Raw genomic sequence first — 27,507 nt, forward strand, 5'->3', positions numbered from 1 at the left:
TTAGTATGTATGGGGCTGTCAGGATGGTCTATGTGGTAAAGTATGCAGGGCTATCGATGGATTGATGAAATAGTGTGTAGAGTTCCGCAGATTGGGTGAAGAATTAGTATGTATGGGGCCGTCACAAATTGTGCTGTTGGTATGTCAAAGTCTATTAATAACTGAGAGTTCTTGATGGGAGTACTTTCATTTGGATGTAATCATATGCCAAGCCTAAGATGAGGTATTTGTATGTATTTTGGAGTTCATGAGGAGAAATATTAGTGTTATACAGGAATTCCAATGAGACACTGTATCATTCTGTACCAAACTATTAATGTTGTGAAGTTTATTGTGTGCATAAATATCATGGCCAGAAAATATTATATGTTCAGAGCTTTCAGACAAGTAAAATATTACAGAAGGAACAAAAAAATACCCACTGTTTAAATTCATTTAGAAAAGAGATGATCTCATTGAAATATAAAATCTTTGAAATTCTCTCCCTAAAAAGGCTGTGGAAACTCAGTCAATGAATCTAATAAAGGTACCGTATCTTTAGATATGAAGGGAATTGAGGGATCAAGAGTAAGCTCTGATGTTCCAGGATGGTGGAGGCTGATGCCCTCAATATTAACATGCTGAGGGCTTTGAGGGTGAAGAGGGAGGTTTGTTTCACTGGAGATGGGTATGATTGGGCCGCAGTCGGGAAAGTAATTGAGGCTGATAATTTGCAGGTTGTGGTGTGATCGTTTTTGGTGTCGGTTGTTCTGTCTGTGGTAACGTGGCATTCTGGTTTCTGATTACCCTTCTTTCACGGGCTGACTCTTCTGTCACTTTCCAGGGCGAACGAGGGCAACGGGGACGCCAGGGCCTCACAGGACTCAAGGGACAACATGTGAGTCATGTTATATTTACAGTGTACTGATGCCAAGCCAGGAAGTTCACAGGTTTGATAGAGGAAAAGTTCCAGAATTTCATTGAAGAAAATCTCTCTGATCTATTTGCCTGATGGCCCAGGTTCAGTTTTTAATGTCGCTCCCTCTTGTTCTGGACTCTCTTTTGGGGCAATATGTTATTTCCTTCCTATCCTAACAGTTCTTTGTAATCATCCCCATAAGATCATCCTCAAATTCTATAGTTTGGAGAATACAACCAGTCCTCAGAATTGAACTCCTTCAGTGCTGCCTTTGTTCTGGAGCACACATGCAGTCCCTGGGAGATCAGTGTCCCACTCAGTGTCCAGGGCTCTGCACTGCTTTTATGGAATTTAACTGAGGCTCTGCATGAGCCAAACTTTGCTTCCTCAATGTAAGAGAGGAGGACATGGAGCTGATCACTGTAAATGCTTTTGCAAAACTTTGATCCTATTGGCTCACCGTGCACGTATTTTATTACAGGGATTACCGGGCATTGATGGCAAGGATGGCACTCCGGGGGTTCCTGGTATGAAGGTATTTAACAGAGAAGAGGTTAAGCTTGGGATGGAGAGAATTTTTGAATGATTAAAATATCGTTAAAACAACAGCCCACCAATGTGGCGCACAAACAAATGGGCTTCCTCCTGTCATTCTTATTTAAGAAGCTCTACACTCACAACTGCTCTAAGTACATTTTTACTGGTGAGAGAGGGCAATTATACCCTCACCCCACTCTTTCCCTGTCACCTTATTTTGAAAGTGTTGCATTTTGAAAGGACTAACCAAAGTAGGACATACACAGTTAATGGTCGGGCTCTGAGGAATGTGGAGGAACAAATGGGAATCTAGGAATACAGATACATAATTCCTTGAAAGTGGCATCACAGGTGGACAGTTTTGTGAAGAAAGCTTTTTTGGCATCTTGGCCTTCATAAATCAAAGTATTGAGTACAGGCGTTGGGATGTTATAGTAAAGTTCTATAAGACATTGTTGAGGGCAAATTTGGAGTATTGTGTACAGTTCTGGTCGCCAAATTACAAGAAAGGTATCAGTAAGATCAAAAGAGTGCAGAGAAGATTTACTAGGATGTTACTGGGAATTAAGTTACAGGGAAAGATTAAACGGGTTAGGACTTTATTCCTTGAAGCGTGAAGAATGAAGGGAGAATTGATAGAGGTTTACAAAATTATGAGAGGTAAAGACAGAGTAAATGTGAGTAGACTCTTTCCACTTAGATTCGGAGAGATAAATGTGAGAGGACATGGACTTGGGGTGAAAGGTTTAGAGGGAACATTAGGGGGAACTTCTTCACAGAGAGTGTTGGGCTATGTGACAGCACAGGTATGACCACAGCATGATGGATTAAAATAAATCACAGAGAACTTGTATGGCATCAGAATGTGAATTTGAGGAACAGATAGGTTGGGAAAGCATGACCACAAGTTCACCAAATAACAGTGAAATGGTTTTATGAGGCAGGTAAAGGTGTAAATATTGACCGGGGCAAAGGGAAAAGTTCCTTGTCAGAGGAGAATGGCACCATGGAAATGTTATTACCAACTGAGAGGCAGACGAAGCCAGAGTAACTTCTCTGTTCCAAGCATTCAGCACACGGAAAAGTAAGCAAATACTATATGGGTTGAAGCGAAGTCGCTCCAAGCCACTACTGTAAACAAAGGGTAAACTCCTACAGTGTCAGACACGAATGAATATCCATGAGAAAACAAGCACCGTCACTAACTGTTGCACCACACGGAGATCTGAGTCAATGGGCACCTCGTAGTTGTGAATCTGTGCACATCCTGCTTCAGATTATGGAGCCACACAATGTGTTGAATCAGTGGGACTCTTCAGTGAAGCACACTATTACAGAAACTCCATGATGTAACCCAATTAGGTAGATTAGAAGGTATGTTGTCATACACTCATCTGTCCACACTTCTGCTCCAGCACCTGTGACTGTGTCCAACCAAGAAGAGATGCAGACATTTTTGGGTAAATGGAAACTAAAGAGCGAGTCTGACACCGTTACAGATCAATATGGAAATGTATTGTGATAATGCTTGGGGAACAATACTGCAAATCAATGGGAAACTCTACAGGATATATCACACATGTAGCCCATGATGCTGTGCTGACCCATGTAAACCCACTCCACAACAATCTAATCCTTCCCTGCCTCACACCCAGAACCTGCTATTTTTTTTACATCCATGTGCCTATCTAAAGAGTCTTTTAAATGTCCCTGTTGGACCAACCTCTACCACGACCCCCAGCAATGCATTCCAGGTACCCACCACTAGCAGTGTTAGAAAAAAATACTCTTGACATCTCCCCTAAACCTTCCTCCACTCACCTGAAACAGATGTCCTCTAGTACTTGTTATCATTGTTCTGGGAACAAAGAATTAGCTGCCCCCCACCCCCCCAATCTTGTCCCCTTATTAAATCACTTCTTATCCTTTATTGCTCCAAAGAGTAAAGATTCAAGATTCAATTTATTGTCATGTAATAAAGACAGTGTAATATTACATAAAATTTGCTTTTGTTTGCTGTACAGCAGACAGATTCACCAATCAGCAGAAATTGCTTTAAGAACCTTTTACAGTCAGAGAAAGAGAAGCAAAGTCATCGAGTGTCCTCCTGCCCTTCTACAACCCCTGCAGCTACATAGAGTCCAGTGCAAACCAACAACCCTAGTTTGATCAACCTTACTTCAAAAGACATGTTCTCCAATCCAGGCAACATCCGGTGAATCTCTTTTGTACTCTCACTAAAGCTTTTACAGTATATCCTTTCTGGAATGAGGCAACCAGAAACATCCCAATGTCACCACTGCTGTCAAGTTAATGGGAAAATTCCCAGCGCTGCACACTGTTGTGGATCCTTAGAAAATTTCACTCATTATGTGGATTAGAAGGAAACTTATGAATAATGGGAAACCACATCTTGTGTCCATGGGAAAAGAAAGAGAGTCACAGACATTTTGGGTCAATGAAAACCTTAGAGCTGCAGGTTGATGGAAAAACTCGCAGTGTGACAAATCACTGTGGATCAGTGTGAAGGTGCGTGATGAAATGGATTATATCATGAGTTGTGGATGGATTAAACATTTTGGCTATTTGGAAATTCTTCATTCCTCTTTCTACATGGATCCCATTCCATACTTTAAGTCTATGTTCCAAAATTGGTGTATCCATGTTCCATTTCAACAGTTCTTCATGCCATTTATACAAAATATGTTTGGAATTATTTCCTCCTACTTTCCTCATTTCATTTTGTACCCACGCTGTCTTTTTACCAGTCTGGTAACATCTGTCACTGTATCTAAAAAGCACTGGCAACAGGAAGAAGTTCTCAGTGAAAATCAAAAAGGCCCAGCAGGTGCAAGGTTGGTGTTTCTAGCTCAATGAAGTTTGGCACGATGGCCAAAATGAAGTGTGTGAGCTTGAAAATCAGAAGAGGTGGTGGATTCTGGGCGAAGGCTGTGAGGGTGACCAGCCACAGGCCGACATCATCTTCAGGTCAATGGGACTAAGCAGTATATAATAGTTTGGCACAGACTAGATGAGCTGAAGGGCCAGTTTCTGTGCTAGTGTTCTCTGGTTCAATAATCTTGTTGCTTGTGTCAGCCACTCTGGTGTGGCTACTCCAGTAACTTTCAGCATTGTCCGCTACAGGCCAATGAGCGACACTGGCCTGAGCTTCCCCAACCACTCCCAGCGGTCTGCCATTGCTGGTTGATTATGCAAAGGATTCATCTGATGCAGCAGAATAGCTGGGAGATGTTGGCAGTAGGGTCAGAATGATGGTGATGGGGAAATGTAGGTTTGGTTAACAGGCTGATTGAAGGCTCTTGGAGTACTCTGTACAATTCTGGTCGTACCCATTACAGGGAGGATACGGAAAGAGTACAGAAGAGATTTACTAGGATGTTGCCTTAATTAGAGGGTATGAGCTACGAGGAGAGTTTGGGCAAACTTGGGGTGTTTTCTCTGGAGCGTCGGAGGCTGAGAGGACACCTGATAAAAGTTTATAAAATTGTGAGAGGCAGAGAGTACCTTACTCCCAGAATAAAATTGTCAGATACTAGAGAACCTGCATTTAATTTGAGAGGAGGAAAGTTTAAAGCAGATGTGTGGGGCAAGTTGTTTTTACCCAGAGTGGTGGATTTGAAACAGGCCGCAAGAGGTAGCAGTGGAAACAGATACAATATTAGCATATCAAAGGTTTCTGGATAAACACATGAGCATGGAGGGGTGCGGATTATGTAGAGGCAGAAGAAATGTAAAGTTAAAAGTTCCATTATTGTCACATAATGCTACATTTAGAATGTAACATACATGAAATTAACTTTTGTCTACCTTAAGGGAGACAGAGAGTCGCCACTTTGTCCAGCCCCCTTCACAGAAACCTACTGCACCTGGTGTTCCCAGGTGGTCTCCCCTCCAAGTACTGACTAGTCCTGAGCCTGCTTAGCTTCCAAGATGTTCAACAAATCATGAGCCAAAGGGCTTTACTGTTTTATGTTACTGGCTGACTGCTTGGGATTCACTGGCAAGAGATGGGATCTCATCGTCTTTCCACTGACTTTAACATGGGTATAAGGTTATTTAGCTGTTTGCAACACGTGTTCACCTGAAGTGTGTCTCTTGATCTCAAGGGGCTTGGCCTCCAGTTGGCAGAGAACGTCTCCTTCATTGTAGGTTGCCTCTGGAAAGCCATTTGCAACTCAGAATATAATTCTGGAGGAGAAATCAAAAGCAACTGGGAATGGGTGGGCATTTTTGTGTCAGATGTTTCAGTGAGGCAGTAGGGCTTTCAGATTTTCCTTAACCCCCACTTACAATTTGTTCAAGAGAATTTAAACTGGGAGAAGGATGAGGGAAGTTAATTCCCTTGAATTCACACAGTAGAATTTGATCCTCGATGATTTGAATTTTTGGGATATTAAACACCATGATATCAAGGCAATATTGTTTCAAAATTACATGAACGGGAGCAAAGCAACAGTATGCATTTCCCTCAACCCATCATTCATCATCGCATACAACTTTGAGCTGGGATGGCTTCTGCTTGGCTAAAGTTCTGGACACGAGGAGGAGTATTGGGTGAATTTTCAATGGATTTCTCCCACTTTTCCCTGCAGGGAACCACAGGCCGAGCTGGAATTCCAGGTCCTGCTGGTCCACAGGGTGGAGCTGTAAGTATCTTCTATGCTTGTGTATTGGTCGGTTTCAGCAGGGGTGGGACCGATCAGCCAGAAGGGTTGGGAGCCAGGTTGTGGTGCATGAAATTATTTCCCAAAGGTGCCCATTCACATGCCTCATTTTGGAAGATTCAGAAAAAGGTTGGGAGATGAGTGAGTATGGTAGGGCTGTCCAATGTTTTGGGAAAGGGTTTGAAGCCCCAGCTTGACCATTGATGTATTTGTGGGAAGGACAGCAGCGTGCAGTTACCATACTTGGCAATGCGCCGTATCACCTGTGAGGGGGCAGAAGGAAGGAGCACTGTGAAATCTTCCTGTTCATTCCCACACATTCATTACGTGCTGCTGTAATCAAGAAGTTATGTTATGGTATATACAAGGAGACCATTCGGTAGATCAACTGTGCTTACTCTCAGCTGCGGCAATCCTGGTTGGAAAGCCCCGATGGGCTATTTTTTACATCAGTTTTACAGGGCTCAGGAAGCTGTCTCAATCATAAGATGGCATGTTCAAGAAACATATCCTGGGGAGAGTCACCCCCTCAGGGACTGTACCCTGGGGAGAGTCACTCCATTAGGGACTGTACCCTGGACAGAATCACTCCCTCATTGTCTGTACCCCAGGAGAGACACACTTTCAGGGACTGTACCCTGGGGAGAATCACTCCCTCAGGGAATATACCCTGGGGAGAGTTACCCCCTCATGGTCTGTACCCCAAGATAGTCACTCCATTAGGGACTGTACCCTGTGGAGAACCATTCCCTCAGGGAATATACCCTGGGGAAAGTCACCCCCTCATGGGCTGTACCCCAGGAGGGTCACACTTTCAGGGACTGTACCCTGGGGAGAGTCTCATTCTCAGAGACTGTACCCCAAGGATGGTCGACACCTTTATGCAAATGAATGACAAGACCATTGAAAATAGATTATTGTTTTTAATTCAACACCCATCTGTTCCTCTGCAGAGATTAATTTGCACCATTTCATTTGGCAGGGTCTGCCAGGACAGCCAGGACAGAAGGGAGCTGCTGGGCCCAAGGTAACTGAGCTTCCCAACGACATTTCTTTTTGAAACACCTGACGCACTTTCTGTTTCCATAGAAATGAACTGTTTTCACTTTGATGCCAACTCAAAATCCACTGTAAAAAACTGAAGTCCCTTTAGTTTGAGTTAAGGATGTGATGCTGATTTCTGGGGTCTCTGCTTGGACGTTGCTGGTGGAGAGGTGTTGTGCATCTCGTGTTGTGTCCTTCTGTTGTCTGAGTGACTGATCATCTGCCCTTCAGAAGAGGGGCACTTCCCAACGAGTTAGTGCACTGGGCGTACGACTTGATGTGAATGTGCATTCTGCCGCTCAGTGTGAAATCCCCCACCTAGGCCTTGGCCAGGAGGATCTGAATTAGGCCATTTGGCCCATCTTCCTGGTTTTGATGCTGGGACAGGAGGGCTCACCAATTCACATCCCTTCATCCCATTGTTTATTGTCTAGCCCTTCAAGAGAGACCAATTATTCCCACCCTCCTGTCCTTTCCCTCCACCCCTGAAAATTCCTAATTTCCAAGGAAAGATCCAGTTTCAGTTCTAATGAAGAATCTTTGGCCTGAAAACTAAACTCGATTTCTTTTCACACGGCGACAGTCTGACTTGCTGAACCTATCCAGCATTTTTATTTTAGATTTTCAACATCCGAGTTTTTTCTTGACCTCCAATTCCAACTGCAGTGTCAGACAGTGATGGGGTTGTAGTCAGAACATATCATTTAACCAGATTAGTTCTTCCTTCCATTGTGGGTGGCACGGTGGGTATAGTGGTTAGTGCAACTCCGTTACAGCGTCAGTGATCGGGACTGGAGTTCGAATCCCGCCCTGTCTGTAAGGAGTTTGTATGTTCTCCCCATGTCTGCATGGGTTTACCCTGGGTGCTCCAGTTTCTTCCCACCGTTTGGAACATACAGGGGGCTGTAGGCTAATTGGATGTAATTGGGCTGCACGGGTTTGTGGGCCGAAATGGGCTGTTACCACACTGTATGGCTAAATTTTTAAAAAAGTAATTGTCGAGGATATTAAATGCAATGGTATAAGCACTCTATAGCATAAAGCTACATTCTTATGCTCCATGAATTCAAAATCAATTCAAAATAAAGTCACTGATGGGAAGTCCATGTGGCAGTTCCTCTGCGGAGCAGCGTCGGTAGGTGTACCAGAGGCAAGTGAATTCATATTAGCCATTTGACCCTCTGAGCTTGATGCTCCATTCAATGCGATCAATCAAATCCTGATTCATTGAGTCACAGAGCAGGGAAACGGACCCGAGCCCCTAACCATCAAGCGCACAACGAGGTCACACTGTAAGCACACGAATCCCTTTTCAATTTTCCCACATTTCCATCAAGTCCCCCCCCCCCCCGCTCTCCCCCCCCCCACCCCCCGACTCTGCCATTTAGACTTTACAGCAACTATTTACCCCAATATCATTGGGATGTGGGAGGACCTGGAGGAATACTGCACAATCACAGGGCACGCGTGCAAACTTCACCCAGACAGCGCTGGAGCTGGCTGCTCCATTTGCTGCCTATACCCTTTTCCTGAATTCTCCTCATGTCCCCAGATCGAGCCCAGGAACAACGTGAGCCAGTGGTGACCTCGTGGTATTTGTGAGGCCTGCTTTATCTTTAGTTAAAAGGGACCAGCCTTAACTCGGCCAAATGTGCTCCTGGGTGGTAGCCTGCAAAGATCCCCTTTTAAGCTCCATTACAGCAGCTCTGCATTGTAACCCCCACCAGTTTTCGGGTGCTGCTATCTCAGCCATCTCAGAACCCACAGGCCCCGAGATGGATTTGTCTTCCACAATTCCCAAAGGGCTGCTGAGAAGAAGACAACCTGATCTCAATTCAGAAAGCTGTAAACTGAACTCTTAAGACAAAAAATGTGAGCAATTTGGGATTTGAAACCAAAACACCTTGTTTCCAGACTGAATCCCACAGACTCCACAACTGAAAACAGTTAGATGAGCAAGTTTTGGAGTAGTTCCCTCCCAGTAAATCTCCGATTTTCCTCTGGCCAAGCCCTTGTCAGTGATCAGTGGCTGAGCAGTTAGGGGTATGAAAGTCTTAAGAGGCTTTGTTGTAAGATTTTGTTTATCTTGTTATTTCCTTTTTGACACTGAATGCAGTTGCCCAGTCATCCTAAATTTCTTCCTGCTGCTTCTTAAAACTGGCCATTTTGATGGAATTTTGTGATGTTTCGTCTTCAGATGGAGTCACGCTGTCTTTTATGATGCCACAGGAATGGTCGACCCTTTAAAATCACAACAGAAACTTATCTGATCACTTCTCAGCATTTTTCTCTACTGCCCTCCCACCTGTATCCCCCCAAACTCTTATCTGTTCGCCTGCTTTTTCTCTTATTCCCGATGAGAAGCGCGAAACGTTGGTTACCCTTTAGTTCCTGTTGTGGCTGCGTGACCTGTTGAATTTCTCCAGCACATTTGTGTTTTGCACCCGACTTCAGCAAGCGGAGACTTTCTTGTTGAATTAAGTTGTCGTTTTCTCTGTTTTTATCTGCTTAACGGTCATCTGCTCAATAACTTACCCTGTGTTTTTTGCAATAGGGCGAAAGTGGCTTACAAGGCATGATGGGTATGTCCGGTCCCCCGGGGAAATTGGTAAGAGGAGCACAGCCTGCTCTGTTCACCTTGCTGCTCTTTTTGCTGTGACATTCTGGCTGATGTGCGAAGTGGATGGAGAATTGACTGTGCGTTCTGGTCTTGACAGGGGGAGCCTGGACCTCAGGGGGAGATCGGCCCCCCAGGGCCAGCGGGGCTGAAGGTGAGTTGTGTGCACAGTGAAACACATTTTGGAGTTGCAGAATCATAGAGTTATTCAGAGTAGAAACAGGCCCTTCGGCCCATCTTCCCCAAAATGTCCCACCCACATTAGTCCCACCTGCCTGTGTTTGGCCAATATTCCTCAAACTTAAGCTATTCATGTACCTGTCCATGTTTTTCTTAAATATTGTAATAGTACCTGCAATTTTAACATGGGGTAGAGGGTGTATGGAATGAATTGCTGAAGGTACTATTAGAATGTTGAAGACAAAATTGGACGGATAGGTGCCCTCCCACCAGCATCTTACCGTTTAGCCTGTGCTCTTCCCTTCTCCTTCCTTCCGCCCGCCCTCCTCACCTCCTCCTCCTCTGCCCAACTTTTTATTCAGATATCTGTCCGTTTTGTTTATTCCTGACCAAAGGATCAGACCCAAAATGTTGGTTACCCTTTACATCTGATGGATGTGGTGGGACCTGCTGAGGTTCTCCAGCACATTTATGTAATGCACTTGACCCCAGCATGCACAGGTTTTCTTGTTCAACTTCAAGACATGTGAATCCCTTTCACACGCTCAAGCACATGTGACTATTATAAATTTCAAATTAATATTCTAAACAGAGTTTTTGAAATAAAACCCTCCTCAAGAGCACGAGGATGGCAGGTGATAAAGGGCAGCTCTGGCAGGCTTTTACAAACAGGTCCTCTCCAGCCAAACCTGCTATTGTTTGAACTAATCGTGCTGCACAGGCCCCAGTGTTAGGTCAGGCTGGTAGCTGAGGTTGAGGGATGCCATGGGTAGGCGGGATGGAGGTTTGCAGAGACCTGTGACACTGGTGTTTGTAGGCTGCAAGATAATGACAGATGGTGGTACTGAGGACAATGAGAAGGCAACTTTAACAGGCCCTTCCTGCCCACGAGCCTGTACAACCAAAATATACTCCTATGACCAGTTAAACTACTAACCACGTGTCTTTGGAACGTGTGAGGAAGCTGGATCATCCAGAGGAAATCCACTCCACGCATGTCATGGGGAGAATGTGCAAACTTCTGATGGACAGCGCCAAATTTGAACCCGAGTCGTTAGCGCTGTAATAGCATTGCGCTGACCGCCACGGTAACCATGCTGCCCTGAACCACCACTGTCACCATCTCACCACCATCTCCAACCTCATCCAGCCTAGAGGTAACCTCTGTTAATTGTTTTAATTCCCCCATCATTTTTCTCCTGGGGTTATATTCAATTTGCGGCAGATCATTGTGAAGTTAAACAAGAAAATCTACAGCTACTGGGGCCGAGTGCAATACACAAAAGCGCTGGAGAAACTCAGCAGGTCACGCAGCGGCCTGGAGGAGTGTCTGGAGCACTTTTGTGTTTTGTTCTTGGGGAATCATTGACATTAAATGGAAAATCAAACTAACCAGTGGAGCAATCCGAGAAGACAGCGACTCAAGGAGATGATATAACACAGAACATTACAGCACAGCACAGACCCTTTGGTCCATGATGCTGTGCCGACCTATGTAAACATGCCCCACCATAATCTAATTCTTCTCTACCTCATGCCCATTACCCTCTATTTTTCCGACATCCATGTGCCTACCTCAGGGTCTTTTGAATTTTACCACCACCACCCCTGGCAATGCATTCCAGGCACCCAGCACTCTCGGTGTAAAAACATAAAGAACCCTTGTCTTGGCATCTCACCTAAACATTCCTCCTTTCACCGTAAACAGGTGTCCTCTGATATTTGCTATCTTTTCCCCCTTGGAAAAGGTCCACCCTATCAAAGCCCCTATATTCTTTATATACCTGTATTAAGTCACCTCTCATCCTCCATTGCTCCAAAGAGAAAAGCCCCAGCTTTTGTAACCATCGTGTACCCATTGAAAGTGCAGCTACGTGAGGAATATCTTGTGTTGCTGCAGATAGTCTTGCTGCCTGCTCAAGATTTTTTTCTAATGGTCATGGAGTAAAACAGGTGTAATATTACACAAAATCGGCTTTAGTCTGGCATCAGGCAGACAAAGATTCGCCATCAGCAGAAATTGCCCAGCACCCTTTACAGTCAGAGAAAGAGAAGCAGAAGAGAGTCCCTTCAGAATCACTGAGTGTCCAAGGATTTGCCTCCAGCCCTCCCACCAGCACAGACCTCGATCCAAACCATCGGCGACACAAGCTCCAGATCCGAATCTCCGACACGGTCAGGAAGTCTTCAGCGCCCTTGGCACCCTCTCACATTCCAGTTCTGATACCTGGTGCCCATTCAGCCAGTCTCCAGCAGTCCGCAGCCTGGTGTGAGTCCTTTGACCGCTGCCGCCAGTAACCCGATTCATTGTGGTATTTGTACACCTTCACAGTCTGAGGTTTAGTCACAAACTGTGCTAGCAAGAGTCCTCTTCATGGGGTTTCTTCCCCCTGATGTAACTTCTAAGTCACTCGAAGTTGTTCCACACTGTAGAGGCTGCCGTACCATCAATGCAGAAACTAAAACAACATTCTTTTCCCTGCTGAAATCTCTGGCTAATAATTTCACCCCTGATGAAACTTGAAACTGAAGTTGTGTTTGTCGTGCTGCATTACGCTAATTATCTTTCTCTCTCTCTCAGGGTGACCGAGGAATGCCTGGTGAAAGTGGCCCCCCAGGCCCCAGAGGCAAAGCTGTAAGTATTGAGAGTTAGCCAGCATCAATGGAGGATGGTACTACATTCCTCAGCCTCCTTTCCTCCAGTTCCCCACTCCCTTCCCTCCTTCCCCTTGATCCTCTTCTCCCATTGCCTCAGCTTCTTTCTTCCTTCCATCTGTATCTACTTATGACCTGTTAGCCTCTGCTCTTCCCCCTTCCCCTTCCTCTCTCCTCCCATCTTCCCCCACCTTTTTAGGTGCCTACCTATGGTTTTTCTTATTCCTGACAAAGGGCCCAGGCCCGAAACATTGGCTTGCATTTTCTTCCCGCTGAGTTTCCCCAGCACGTTGGGGTATGGCAGAAGGGTACTATGTGTTATCACTGTGGGGATAATATTGTCTCTGTTCTTCACCTTGATAAATATTTGAATCCACATTGAGGTTGTCAGTTTTGTTCTGGAGGTGAGGGGAGGAACTGTGGTCATAAAAAGAGTTTTTATCCTTTCAGCAAGTCAGCTTTGAATTTGCTGATTTGTCACTGAGAGCTTTGTTCACAGAGAACTGGGCACAAGAAAGTTCACAAAAATATCCTCCTGCCACTTCAAAGCTTCCCTGAAACTATTTGATAATCCGCTTTCCTCTGCACAGTTTGCAGGCAATGCCCTGCTGTGTCCTGTCTGTTCTGGCCAGTTGTCAGTGGGCGATAGGGGGAACAGTCTCTCTGTGTCTGCAGTGACCCGCGATCAGAAAGGCAGTTCAGCGGGAAGGAGGAGGATTTTACAACTTGTAGGGATAATATTTCCAAATAAAAGTAGAATTGATAATGAGTTTATTGTTATAACAATGTTCATTTGCACCAATTGTTTTACTTGCTGCAGCTGAAAGTTACTGGTAAAAAAACAACTACAGTCGTATATTTAATTGGATTTTAAAAACTCAATAAATACAAAAGATAGATCATAAATATTCAGTCATCCTCGTATGAAAATGTAACTTTGTGTTAGTGCAGACAGTCCTCGTGGTGTACGATCCATGATTTGTGTAACAAGGGGAGGTTCAAAAGTCTGGTGGCTGTTGAAAAGAAGCTCATCACTCTTCTGCCTGAAGGTTGCAGTGACCAGGGTGATGGGGGGGGGTCCTTTTTGAACCTCGCTTCGATGTCTGAAGTGGATGGGAGGTCGGAGCCTGTGCAGAAGGCAGCCTGGCTACATTTACTGCCTTCTGTGTTCCTGGGCAGTCCATTTTCTTCAGACACGAAGAATCAGACACGAAGAATTAGACACGAAGAATCAGACACGAAGAATCAGACACGAAGAATCAGACACGAAGAATCAGACACGAAGAATCTACACAGGGCATGTCATGTGATGGGCCAATGAGAGGAGCCAGCTTTTTTTAAATGATACACCCGGTGAAGTGCCAGTTCATGAAGTTGACAAAGACGATGTGGTCAAACAATAATCATGGCTTTTATTAGCAGAAACTCATGGTACAATAATGAAAGACAATACAGTTATACCCAAGGGGAGTGTCCTTTACAGTAGAGATAACTCACAGCCAATGTTAGTACAGCAAGGCTCGCCAGAGGGGAGACAGGCAGCTTGGCAGACATTCACCACACCATGGTAGAAGACAATTCTGGCCATTGAAACCCGAGCCATTCAATTAACCCTTACGATTTTGGAGGATGGGAAGAAACCTGAGCTCCCAGAGGAAACCCAGACAAGTCACAGGAAGAACCTACAAACTCCTTGCTCACTGATCTATACCTGCTGTACCCATTGATCCTCAACACGGTCTACAACTCCACAAATTTTTGTATCATCTGCAAACTTACTAAATCCACCCATCCACTTTTTCATCCAAATCCTGTATACATGTTCGACCGAAGTTATTTAATATGTGGGCAAATCAAAATCATCGTCCTAGTGCCATAGCCGCCTTAACCACCCAGACTCCAGGTACCCCGCGAGCAGACGTCATGCTCTCCCTGGCCGTCCTGCTATCATAGAAACACAATAATCATTCACTGCCTGGCAGGCAGGAAGAGAAAATGCCAACATCAGGCTCCACACACCTCCATCAGGCACTCATTGTATCGTTTGAGTTCCTTCCTAACATTACGCATCATTCTCTTTTTGTCTATACAGCTCCTGTTGATGTAGTCAAATAGCCTTTCTGGGCAGAGAATGTAATCCCTCGAGGTTCAGTTGTCTTCACCCAATCTGCGGAGCTGCACCTAGCACAGGCAGGAAGGATCCAGAAATGATATTCATGAATCAAGCTGAACAGGGGAACTGGGATGAGCCAAGATATCTGATGCTGGCAGAGGGAACAGGCAACATGGGTACAGGACAGAGGAATTGGTTAGTGCAGAATTCAGTGGAACATTGACTGCAGTTCCATCGTGTGATCTGGAAGGGCTTTCGAAGGGCAGATGTGACTCGTATGTTATGTTAGTTGCTTTTTTAAAAAAAGTCAATATTTTCCTTGTTCCCAGGGCGCGAAAGGAGAACGAGGTCCCATCGGGATACCAGGCCCTCAAGGTATCCCTGGACTGAAAGGAAGTAAGGTAAGGGATTGTTGGGCACAGTTTGCCATGGGTTGGAATGCCTCACGTTAGGCAAGGTGAGCCAGGGATGGTGAGACGTGGAATTCTGATCACTGAATGCAGTACAGTGTAGCTTCCAAGAAAGAACCCTAATCACAGATTTCTGCTCACTCTCTACAGGGATTCCAAGGCAAAAAAGGACACAAAGGTGGTTTGGTAGGTAACAGAGCACATGTTTGTGTATGTGCCTCCATGTCTGTATGTGATTGTTTTTCCATGAATGTCATCAAGTCTGTGAGAGTGAGAGAGAGAGAGAAAGTGTGTGTGTGTGTGTGTGTGTGTGTACATGCATTTTCCTGTATCTGTATGTGTGTAATGTTTGGCTACTTGGCTACCTGTGTGTTTGGGTGTGTGTGTCATTCTCTTTGGAATGTCTGAAACCTGCTGGAACATCAGTGAACATCAGGGCTGGAAGGTGGGCAGCTCGCGAAAGAACAATCCTTGTCCTTGTGCTTTCAGTTACTGATGGCCTCATGCTGGCAGTGAGGTGCTCGGAAGCTCACACTCCCAGCCCTTGCACTGGGCGTAACTAAAGATTGCGTCTATGGAAACTAGAATGATGAGGAGTGGGGAGGACACTCAGTGGTGGGGGTCAGAGAGGTGGGGGGGGGGAAAGGTGCTTTGTGCTGAGAGGAAAGAAGGAAGTGAGGGGAGACTGAGTGGTCAGGGAGCACATGATGGTGGGAGCTGCAGAGTGGCGGGGGTTTCAGAGATGTTTTGGGTTGGGGGTTTCTCTGATGTAGCTGGACTCCAGGAAAGACTCTGACACAGTACGGACATTATGGGGACAGCAGGTAGGGGAGGGGTAATGATGAAAGCAAGGAGTGGAGGAAGTACTGTGTGTGATTCCTGACCTTCACTGTCTCGTGATCACTCTATGTGTAATGCAACTCCTGACCCTTCACTCTGTATGTAATATAACCCCTGACCCCTCACTCAGTGTGTAACATAACCCCTCCCCCTCTGTGTGCTTGTGTGTGTGATTCTGTGTGTGTGAGTATGTGATTCTGAGTGTGAGAGAATGTGGGTGTGTGTGTGAGAGAATGTGGGTGTGTGTGATTTTGTGTGTGAGAATGTGGGTGTGTGTGATTCTGTGTGAGAGAGTGTGGGTGTGTGTGTGTGATTCTGTGTGGGTGTGTGAGAGTGTGTGTGTATGTGATTCTGCGTGTGAGTGTGATTGTGTGAGTGGGTGTGTGAGAGAATGTGATTCTGTGTGAGAGAGTGTGGGTGTGTGTGTGTGATTCTGTGTGAGAGAGTGTGGGTGTGTGTGATTCTGTGTGAGTGTGTGTGTGTGATTCTGTGTGAGAGTGTGTGTGTGTGTGATTCTGTGTGAGAGAGTGTGGGTGTGTGTGTGTGATTCTGTGTGAGAGTGTGTGTGTGATTCTGTGTGAGAGTGTGTGTGTGATTCAGTGTGAGAGAGTGTGAGTGTGTGAGAGAGTGTGTGTGTGTGATTCTGTGTGAGAGTGTGTGTGTGATTCGGTGTGAGAGAATGTGAGTGTGTGAGAGAGTGTGTGTGTGTGATTCTGTGTGAGAGAGTGTGTGTGATTCGGTGTGAGAGAGTGTGAGTGTGTGAGAGAGTGTGTGTGTGTGATTCTGTGTGAGAGAGTGTGTGTGTGTGATTCTGTGTGAGAGAGTGTGTGTGATTCGGTGTGAGAGAGTGTGAGTGTGTGAGAGTGTGTGTGTGTGATTCTGTGTGAGAGAGTGTGTGATTCGGTGTGAGAGAGTGAGTGTGTGAGAGAGTGTGTGTGATTCGGTGTGAGAGAGTGTGAGTGTGTGAGCGAGTGTGTGTGTGATTCTGTGTGAGAGAGTGTGTGATTCTGTGTGAGAGAGTGTGTGTGATTCGGTGTGAGAGAGTGTGAGTGTGTGAGAGAGTGTGTGTGTGATTCGGTGTGAGAGAGTGTGAGTGTGTGAGAGAGTGTGTGTGATTCGGTGTGAGAGAGTGTGAGTGTGTGAGCGAGTGTGTGTGTGATTCTGTGTGAGAGAGTGTGTGTGATTCGGTGTGAGAGAGTGTGAGTGTGTGAGAGTGTGTGTGTGTGATTCTGTGTGAGAGAGTGTGTGATTCGGTGTGAGAGAGTGTGAGTGTGTGAGAGAGTATGTGTGATTCGGTGTGAGAGAGTGTGAGTGTGTGAGCGAGTGTGTGTGTGTGTGATTCTGTGTGAGAGAGTGTGTGTGATTCGGTGTGAGAGAGTGTGAGTGTGTGAGCGAGTGTGTGTGTGTGATTCTGTGTGCGTGCGTGCACATGCTGCCTGTGGTTTTCTAGGCTTTCTACATTTGCTGTTTAGCTGTCTGACATCATCTCTGCCAGCTGGTGTGACCCTCTATGTTTCTTGCTGTAGGGTGACCCTGGAGTGGAAGGCTTGGATGGTGATCAAGGTGAAAAGGTAAGATCCTTAGGAATTATGGTGTCAGGATCATTTTAAACCTTGAAATGAGGTGATATCTGAAAGGCAGCACAGATAAAGAAAGAGTTAATGTCAGAGCTGGTTGCTTAACTCTATATCTCTCTCAATGGAAACCCCGATTGGCATAGATTTTGTCTTTATTTCAGTATACAGTATTCCCTCTTTGGGTTCAGGTGAACAAGTAGATAGACTTGCCTCTTGCCCTGAAGTGTTAGTGATATGAGCTGGGCACCAGAGTGCTCCTGACTCTGTGTCAGGTTGCACTCAGGATATTCCTCAGAACATTGTGCTGGGCTCTCGGACCCACAATGGATGGTGGAGCACATGTTCTGTGGGTCTCACTGACCCAGCAGCTGGGGTTCAATCCTGGTCTCTGGTGCTCTCAGTGTGGAGTCCCCATGTGTGCACATGTGCATGTGCCCCTGGATGTATGTGTGGTTTCTGGAGCATGTTAGAGGCCTCGCGACAGATATTGAGGTCATGGAGTCAAACTTGGAAATTAGTTCAAGTGACTTGAACTGCCCGTCCCGATGTTTTATCGAAGGGTCTGAGTGACCTGAACTGCCCACCCTGGTGTTTCATCGAAGGGTCTGAGTGACCTGAACTGCCTGCCCTGGTGTTTCATCGAAGGGTCTGAGTGACCTGAACTGCCCGCCCTGGTGTTTCATCGAAGGGTCTGAGTGACCTGAACTGCCCACCCTGGTGTTTCATCGAAGGGTCTGAGTGACCTGAACTGCCTGCCCTGGTGTTTCATCAAAGGGTCTGAGTGACCTGAACTGCCCGCCCCGGTGTTTCATCGAAGTGTCTGAGTGACCTGAACTGCCCACCCTGGTGTTTCATCGAAGGGTCTGAGTGACCTGAACTGCCTGCCCTGGTGTTTCATCGAAGGGTCTGAGTGACCTGAACACACCCACCCTGGTGTTTCATCGAAGGGTCTGAGTGACCTGAACTGCCCGCCCTGGTGTTTCATCAAAGGGTCTGAGTGACCTGAACTGCCCGCCCCGGTGTTTCATCGAAGTGTCTGAGTGACCTGAACTGCCCACCCTGGTGTTTCATCGAAGGGTCTGAGTGACCTGAACTGCCTGCCCTGGTGTTTCATCGAAGGGTCTGAGTGACCTGAACACACCCACCCTGGTGTTTCATCGAAGGGTCTGAGTGACCTGAACACACCCACCCTGGTGTTTCATCGAAGGGTCTGAGTGACCTGAACTGCCTGTCCTGGTGTTTCATCGAACAGTTTCTGTGACCTGAACTGATGAAGGGTCCACGACCTAAACCTTTAGCTCTTTTTCTCTGCCCACAGATGGGGTTTGACCCATTGAGTGTTCCCAACACTTCTGTTTTATTTTAGATTTCCAGTGTCTACCGGGTTTGGATTTTGACTTTAACTTTGGTGCTCTCTCATTGTACTTGATGCAACTAACAGCAAATCTCTTCCCCCGACAGGGAGACGAGGGTGAGCCCGGAGTGAAGGGACAGGTAAGGGTAACCACTTTCCAACACATATCCTTCTCAGGATGAGAGGGACGGATGCAGGATGGTGTGAATGGGGGGAGGGGGGGGTGTGTGTGAGGGGAGAATGGGGCATCTGGTGTGGGACATTGATGTACAAACTGAGTTGGGAAAGGGTCAGTTTCAGTGGGATGTGATCAGAGCTGCCCTGGTAAAGACTGACCAACAATACAGCAGTCGTACAGTGGGAGGCCTCGTCTGGTTCAGGTAGAGTCCAGGTACATACCCAAGGGGGTGAACTGTAGGGATACCCTGGACATGCAACGATTTGGATAGTAAAACAGAGCAGAGTTGAATGGTGTTCAACAAGTGCTAGGCTGTTAACAGAAGTCTGATCAGTCATGGTTTGGAGGGGAGTTGGAAACAAGTAAGAATGGAAATGAGAGGGCATGTAGTGTCAAGGTTAGCATGACACTATTACCCCACCAATTAGAACCCGGGTTCCAATTCGCCATTGTTTTCCCACCCCGTGCATGTGCGTTTCCTCCAGCTTTAGCAGTTTCCACCCACCCTTCAAGACGTACAGGGTTACAGGTTAATTGGGAGTAATTTGGCAGCATGGTTTAAATGGCCTGAATCAGCTTCTCACCTGTTATAAATAAAATTTTTTTTTTAAATTAAGAGAACAAAATGTTTTCACCTGGTGGGGGCAGGGGTTGTGGGGGGGGAGGGGTAGCGCTGGAATCTGGAACATATGGCCTGAGGAGACAGTCTCTCTCCATGGGTAGGAAACATCCATTCATACATCAGTATTCACTCAGGACACAGGCACAGTTGTGGGAAGTAAGAAAAACAAGCAGTGAGGTCATGGAACCTGTATAGGAAGTGCTTGCTGCCTTAAAGCAAATATGGATGGATAAATCCCCAAAGCCTGATAAGAGAGGCTAGTGTAGAAATTGCAGGGGGTCTGGCAGAAATATTTAAAATGTCCTTAGCCATGGGTGTGGTGCCGAAGGATTGGAGGGTGGCTCATGTTGTTCTGTTGTTTGAAAAAAGACTCCAAAAGTAACCCTGGAAATTCTAGGCCAGTGAGCCTGAAGTCAGTAGTAGGTAAATTCTTGGGAGGTGTTCTAAGAGATGGATGTACAATTATTTGGATAGCCAGGGACTGATTAGGAATAGTCAATGTGGCTTTGTGTGTGGTATTAAAAATTATGAGGGGGGTGGACAGAATAAATGTAGATTGGCTTTTCCCACTGAGGGTAGGTGGGATACAAACCAGAGGACATGAGTGAAAGGGAAAAAGTTTAGGGGGAACTTCTTCACACAGAGAGTGGTAGGAGTGTGGAACGAGCTGCCAGCTGAAGTGATCAACTTTAACATTTAAGAGAAATTTGGACAGGCACATGGATGGGAGAGATATGGAAGGTGATGGACTGGGTGCAGGTCAGTGGGACTAGGCAGACAAAAATGGTTTGGCAACAGACTAGAATGGTGCTGTAATTGTTCTATGGATCTAAGCACACATGTTGGCACAAAGGACCTGTACAATTAATTTATTTAATTCAGAGATACAGCACGGTAACAGGCCCTTCCAGCCCACGAGCCCTCACCGTCCAAATTCACTTGTGCGACCGATTAACTGACTAACTCTACAACTGGAAGGTGGAAGAAAACCAGAGCACCCAGAGAAAAGCCACACAGTCACAGGGAGAACATGCAAATTCCTTACAGACAGTGGCAGATTGAAACCCACATTAATGGCTCTGTAATAATGTGCTAACCATGTCACCCCAATTCTGTGACTGACATAGAATGGATTGGACTCCAACAAATAGTCTGGCAGCAAGTGGCCAGGAGAGGGTTGCAGGAGAAGAGGTGGGGCTGATGAGAGAGGATTGGTTGACATGCTGAATGGGTCCTTTCTATCATTTGGAAGTCTGAGAAGAAAAAGTGTTGTTGTTCAGTCTGCAAAGGAGCCTGAGCATCTGGGTGAGTCAAAAGCTGTAGCAAAGCAGGTACAAGAAAGGTCAGCCATATTCGGTGGATCAACGGCCAGCCTCAGACGGGATGCACCCTTTGTTTCTGAGGGGAACTGCAAAAACTCGAGCCATAATGTTAGACGTACAAAAAAAGAATGCAGTAAGATCTTGATCAGTTGGGCAGGTTGGCAGAGGAATTGTTGATGGAAGTTAATACACAGAAATGTGAGGAATTGCATTTTGGGAGATTTAACCTGGGTAGGACCTTGACAGTGAATGGTAGAGATCTGGGGAGTTGGTGTGGAGCAGGGCGATCGAGGAATACAGGTAACTGTACCTTGAAAGTGGCGTCACAGTCGGATGGGGGGGTCAATAAAGGCTTATGGCACATTTGCTTTGATTAATGAGGGTATTGAATACAGAAGTTGATATTCATATTGTACTTAAGTAAGACATTGGTGAAGCCCCATTTGGAGTATGGTGTTCAGTTCGGTCACCGTACTATTGGAAAGATGTTGTCAAGTTGGAGAGGATGAATAACAGGTTTTTGAGGATGTTGCCAGGACTTGGGGGGCCTGATCTATAGGGAGAGGTTAAGCAGGGTAGGGCTTTATTCCTTGGAGCTCAGGGGAATGAGGGGTGATCTTGTGGAGGTGAAAACATTATGAAAGGAATAGATCTCAGATTCTTGCATAGTGTAGGGGAATTGGTAACTAGAGGACATAGGTTTAAGATGAGGTGGGAGATGGTTAACAGGAACCTGAGGGGTGACCATTTTACCCAGAGGTTGGTGGTGGGCATATGGAATGGGCTGCCGGATGATTGGGTTGAAGCAGGTACTATTGCAAAGTTTCAGAAAGAAAATTGGATGGATACTTGGATCAGATGGGTTCAGAGAGGCATGGGCCAAATTCATACAGGTGGGACAAGTGTGGGTGGGATATTTTGGTCAGTGTGTGCAAGTTAGGCCAAAGGGCCTGTTCCACCCAGTGAAAGGCTGATGTTCAGATGGCAGGGAAGAGGAGTGTAACGTTAGTAGAAGAACACACTGTTGCTCCAGGTATACTTGGGCAGAATTTCTCAATGTGGAAATGTTGTGGACAAGAGTGGACTTCAGGGATTGGCTAGACTGGGCCAACAGGTGGCAGATGAAATCTAATGAGCAAGAATTGGAGGTGTTACGTTTTGGAAAGAAGAATGTGAGGTAACCTGCGAGGAACATTCAAAAAATGGCCAGTAGAAGCAAGAGATTTCCAGATGTACAATGTTCATGGGGAAGGCAGGTTGAAAAAGCAGCGGAGCAGTACGTGGTTGCAAAGGCAGGGAACGGGGAGAATGTGATGAAAGTACATGGGATGTTTCCAGGGAAAGCAGGTGGGGGGTTTGTAGAGGTGGCTGCATGCTGCAGAAAGGGAAGAGGTATGGAGAGGAAGTGAGAGGGGAGCTCACTGGGGTGATGGGCTTCTGGGGGTGTGAAGATGGGGTAGTGGGTCAGAGAGTGCAAAAACCGAAGAAAGGGGGTGGGGGCTTGTGCATAGGCAAGGTGAAGGGAGCTCTGGGTGGGTTAGGGACAGGAGTACCACTGCCATGGCTGGAACCCACCAATCTTCCTGTCCCTCCAGCAAGGTGTACCAGGGGAACCCGGCTACCAAGGCGCTCCCGGTTACCCAGGTGAGCCCGGAGCTCAGGGCAGGCCTGGGCTGCCTGGGCCACGTGGTTTCATTGGAGACCGTGGAATACCTGGACCAACTGGCCGCCAGGGGCCCTCTGTAAGTATTGCTGCTTGTGGGTGATCCCTGACCCCACTGGGAGGGGGTGGGGGAGGGGGGAATGTTAGGGGCCTTCTGTAAGTATTGCTGTGATGTGGGTGACCCCTGACCCCACTGAGAAGAGGCCAACGATTCCCCCACCATGTCCTGCAGTCAGTGGAACATCCTGTGTCTGACATCCCTCACTGTTCCCTCAGGAAGAGTATGCTAACTGTGCCAATATTGCACAGAATTCCAGCAGCTCCTAATTCCAAAGGTCCCCTGGCAACCTTATCTGAAGGATGTTTGCACTCTGACCTTTCACCTCTGTAAGACAGAGGGACTGACTGGGATTGCCCTAGCCAAAGGTACGAGCCCCTGCTGTTTTGGGCCAGTGGGTGTTTGGCGAGATGGTGGGTCATTGACTCTTGGCTGTGTCCAAGTCGTGTAAGAGCTGAGAGCAAAACCATTCGACAGATTAGTCCCTACTGATGTTAAATTGACAGTAAATGGTCTGCTTTAAACATCCATTGTATTATCTTGCAGAGAAAGATTTTATTCATCTGAAATGCAGCAAAATCGGTTTTGAATTGTCACAGGTAGCCGCATGAATGCAAACAGCCAGGTGGTGGCAGTGCTGAGCTCTGACTAGCATCTGGAGCCTGTGTGTGGTTAGGCAGACACTAGGGTTGAATGCAATACACGAACATGATGGAGAAACTCAGCAGGTCACGCAGCACCCAGAGGAAGTAAAGGGTAACCAATGTTTCGGGCCTTTGTCAGGTATAAGCAAAAGGTGTTGGGGGCAGGGGGAAGAGGAGAGGATGGAGGAAGGCAGTACAGGGTCATGGGTGGATTCAGGTGGGAGGGTAGAAGATGAAAAAATGGAGAAGTTGTGCACCTTCGCTCCATCTACTGCAACAGGAATGGTGGCCAACCATTTCATTCCATGCACCGTCCCTGCACCTCATGTGCTAACAAACCAAGGTTACCCATAAATTGGAGGAACAACACCTTGTGTTCCATCTGGGTTCTCTCCAACTCGAAGGAATTAACATGAACATCTCCAATTTTCTTTAACCCTCCCCCTCCCCTAAGTTTCTCTCTCTACCTTCTCCTATCTCCTTTCCTCCAGCTCCCCACCCCCTCCCTTCCATCTCCTATCAGAGAGCTACCCTAAAACCTCTCCCCCTATCATTTCTTAACCCTCCCAGCTGTGTCCACCTTTGATCTCTTCCTTGTTAGCCAGTGCTCCTGCCCCTGCAAAACCTCTCCTCTGCCCCCTCCTACCCCCCCCCCCCCCACCCCACCTTTTCATTCTGGCGCTTGCCGGTTTTGCTGATACCTGACTAAGGATTCAGGCCCGAAATGTTGGTCGCCCTTTACTTCCTAAGGATGCTGCGTGACCTGCTGAGTTTCTCCAGCACCTTTGTGCATCGCAGCAGGTCCATGAGTGTCCCGCTCCTCGATCCAAACCGGTAACACCCCTTTTGCACTCAAAGCAGAGACTGCTGGGAATATTCAGGAGCTCGCTCGCATGAAAGAAATTACTGCCTTAAAACTAGTGGAGAAAAGAGCAGTGAAAAACCCTAATGTTCCAGGTTGATCAATCAGTATTCACTTGCCCGATGAAAGGTTGTTGACCTGAAATGTTATTTGTTTGTTTCTTCCTCCATGGATACTATCTGACCTATGGAGTATTTCCAGCTCTTTCTATTTCATTTCAGGTTTGCAGTGTCTGCAGCTTTTTTTTGTGTGTTGTCTCATCACATTCTTCACCATCCAATAGCAATGCCGTTGTTGAGTACCCTTCCACCGTATCTGTGGGTGAGAGGTCATCGTTAACTGGACCAGCTACGTGATAACCCGGGCATATTGCTAGGAGTCACTCAGTTCCCAAAGCCTTTCTCGCCTCTACCAGGCAGTGTGATGGAAATCTCTCCACTGGTCTGGGTCGGTCTGGCTCCCAAGAACCACCCGGTGGCTCGGCAAGATCTGAGACAGAGCTTCACAACTGGGCCATACACAAGATGCATGGGTGCAAAGCTTCATTGCCAGCTGAGCCTGGCCTCCCTTGTCATCAGGCTCATGAAAACAGCAGTGTCTCTAATTTCCTCAACCCTCTTCCCCGTCACACACCATCCTGATTTCGGAAGAGACTGCTGATCAGGAGTAGCTTTGACTTCCCAACTCCCTCCTCCGCAGCAGTGGGAGTGGTGTTGGTGGAGTTGGTGGGGGGAGGGGAGGGGAAATTTCAGTGATAGACCAAGGCAGTGTAAATAGGCTATGATTGCTGGTCCTGACAGTGGAACCCACACCCAACAGAGATACGTCAGGGGGAAATGAAGATCAGCAATGTGTATCAGAATTAGTAGGACCTTTTCTGGGTGGTCCTACCTGACCTGCTTCTGTTTCCTTTGGCAGGGCCGAGATGCTGGAGAGCAGCATATTGTTGAGGTGTGCTTGAAAATTATGCAAGGTCAGTACCGAATCCCAACACTGAGTTGGCCTGAACATTGTGATAGAAACCATCTTGACATCAGTGGGTGTAAAATAATACACTGCAGAGGAATTGGGAACTATCGAAGGGTATCAGAGGAATGGACTGGAGAAAGACAGATCGGTGGGGACTGAGAACAGGAACAAATAAACTCCGGTGTCAGAAAAGAAGAAAGTGGTGGTGGAGAACAAATGTATTCAGCAGGAAGTGTGCATTCTGAAAGAAAGGATAAATAGCCAAGAATGAACAGTAGGGATAAACTCTGTGTACTGTCTGCTGGGAACAACAGCAGCCTGGGTTTGGTGTTAGTGGGAGAAGATGGAACTGTGCAGAAGTTACGCTCGTCTCACATTGACCCTTTGTTGGGACATACTGGGAATGCTAGCCAGTTTAATGGAAACGGTTTAATTGTCACTGCAAAAACTGTTTACACAGTTGACAGAAGTGATCAAACATGATTGGGCCGGGCATCTTTCCTGTTGAAGGAGGTGTTGATGGTGGGTGGGGGGAAGGGGTCAATGGACCTGCTAGAGAATCGAAGGTTTGATAAAGCGGGCACAGAGAAATTGTTCTCGGCTGTGAGGAGAGACATAATTGGAAGAACATCACTAAGAACCCAGTCAGGAAAGTTTGAGAGAGAGGAGAAGTTGCCGGTCTGTACATGGAACAACGGGAGCTGTTAGAACAAGCACTTTTGAAGAGAGGCTCAAGCAAAGCACGGGAAAGCAAGAATAGAGGACAACACTGGGGAGGGGGGTAGGTGGGGGTGAGATACGGAGACCTAGAGGAGACTTGAGTGCATCAGAAAATTTGGCAAGAATTGGATGGGCTGAATGGCCTTTTCTGCAGCGTTGAATGTTTATGTACATTATGAGGAAATACATAAAGGTGTGGCCCAGTGTCAATCAACCTGGTGTTTAATTTTGGAAACACATTCCTGAGATTAGAATGGATAACAATATATACAGTATGTGTCATGCTAATGTACAAAACTGAACTGTACTTTAACCATAGTGTACAAGTGTCACGGAATGTGGGTATTGGTGTGAAACTAAGTCAAGTACAGTAAAACCCCTGGTATCTGCCACCTATGGGGATTGGTAGATGCCAGATAAATGAATTTTCTGGTTGCTTGAGATTGCCCATTGTGTGATTGACCAACTAACAATGAGGTGCGTCAGTTTTAAACTTCTGTATTTTTTTATTTTTTTATTTTCTGTGATTTTCTTTTGCTAGTTTTTTGAATTCTGGATAACAGGGGTTTTACTGTATTAGTGAATATATAATGTATATTTTGTCGTATAAATCGACCAGTGTATAAATCAAGTCCATTCTTCAGCTCCATTTAAAGAGTTTTATGGTATATCCAGTATATAAGTTGACCCCCATTTTCTGGATGCCTGAGTTGGCTCATTGACCGGTGCATAAGTCGACCCCCATAGATCGCACGGATTGATCTGCTGGGCATTGGCTGGAGGTGATTTCTCTCATGGAGGGTCCATCGACATAATGCAACGTGACACAAGAATGAAGCGAGTTTTAAGTTGAAAGTGATAGAAATGGCCAACAAAACCACAAGAAAATTTGATGTATGTGAGAAGTTGGTTAGAGATTAGAAGACGAAGGAAGAGACTTTAAGAAAAATACCAAAAAGGCAATGCTCATTGAGAAAAGGAATCACTCATTGACCAGAGTTGGAAAATCACATTGCAGAATGGGTACGTGAACAGAGGCAAGATCACTACATAGTCACCCGAAATAAAATAAGAACATTTGCATTGCAGCGGGCCAAGTCGCACCCAGAACTCAGTGATGATTTTGAGGCTACAGTCGGCTGGTGCAATCGTTTCATGAACAGGAAAAATCTGGTATTACACCAGAAAACAAAAATTGCACAGAAACTACCAAAAGATCTTGATCATAAAGTTGTAAGTTTTCACCAGTTTATTATATAGAACCGGTAGAAACATGAGTTGGCATTGGCAAATATTGGAAACATGGACAAAATCTCCATGAACTTTGGCAATAGAACAGTGTGAAAACTGTGCAAACCAGAAGTACAGGGCACAAAAGGACCGGGCTTACCATGGTGTTATCGTGCACGGCTGATGGGACAAAGTTAAGACCCTTGGTAATCTTCAAATGCAAAATTAAACCAAAAATGAAATTCTATGTAGGTATTTTTGTAAATTTTCATGAAAAAAGGATGGATGGATGAAAATGGTATAAAACTATGAATGGACAACGTGTGGAA

General features: G+C 46.2%; 1 protein-coding gene across 4 annotated transcripts in view; it reads left to right on the forward strand.

Moving 5' to 3' along the window:
• The window catches only part of col9a2 (procollagen, type IX, alpha 2), a 98,956-nt gene that overhangs the window by 57,035 nt on the left and 14,414 nt on the right, over window positions 1–27,507 (forward strand). The window contains exons 17-30 of one of the 4 annotated variants that reach the window (XR_011343602.1): window positions 824–877; window positions 1,380–1,433; window positions 6,049–6,102; window positions 7,103–7,147; window positions 9,719–9,772; window positions 9,882–9,935; window positions 12,543–12,596; window positions 15,059–15,130; window positions 15,290–15,325; window positions 17,506–17,550; window positions 19,018–19,050; window positions 22,632–22,774; window positions 25,178–25,232; window positions 27,038–27,181. Coding sequence is in view for 2 of the 4 variants with exons in the window: in XM_069895928.1 (XP_069752029.1) it covers window positions 824–877; window positions 1,380–1,433; window positions 6,049–6,102; window positions 7,103–7,147; window positions 9,719–9,772; window positions 9,882–9,935; window positions 12,543–12,596; window positions 15,059–15,130; window positions 15,290–15,325; window positions 17,506–17,550; window positions 19,018–19,050; window positions 22,628–22,774; window positions 25,178–25,232 (757 nt within the window). In the remaining 2 variants the exon portion in view is untranslated. Of the gene's footprint in view, window positions 1–823; window positions 878–1,379; window positions 1,434–6,048; window positions 6,103–7,102; window positions 7,148–9,718; window positions 9,773–9,881; window positions 9,936–12,542; window positions 12,597–15,058; window positions 15,131–15,289; window positions 15,326–17,505; window positions 17,551–19,017; window positions 19,051–22,627; window positions 22,775–25,177; window positions 25,233–27,037; window positions 27,182–27,507 lie in introns of all 4 variants that reach the window. The other 3 variants (XR_011343601.1, XM_069895929.1, XM_069895928.1) reach the window with 3 other exon arrangements.

The sequence above is a fragment of the Narcine bancroftii genome, chromosome 8 (assembly GCF_036971445.1).
Source record: "Narcine bancroftii isolate sNarBan1 chromosome 8, sNarBan1.hap1, whole genome shotgun sequence".
Lineage (NCBI taxonomy): Eukaryota > Metazoa > Chordata > Chondrichthyes > Torpediniformes > Narcinidae > Narcine > Narcine bancroftii.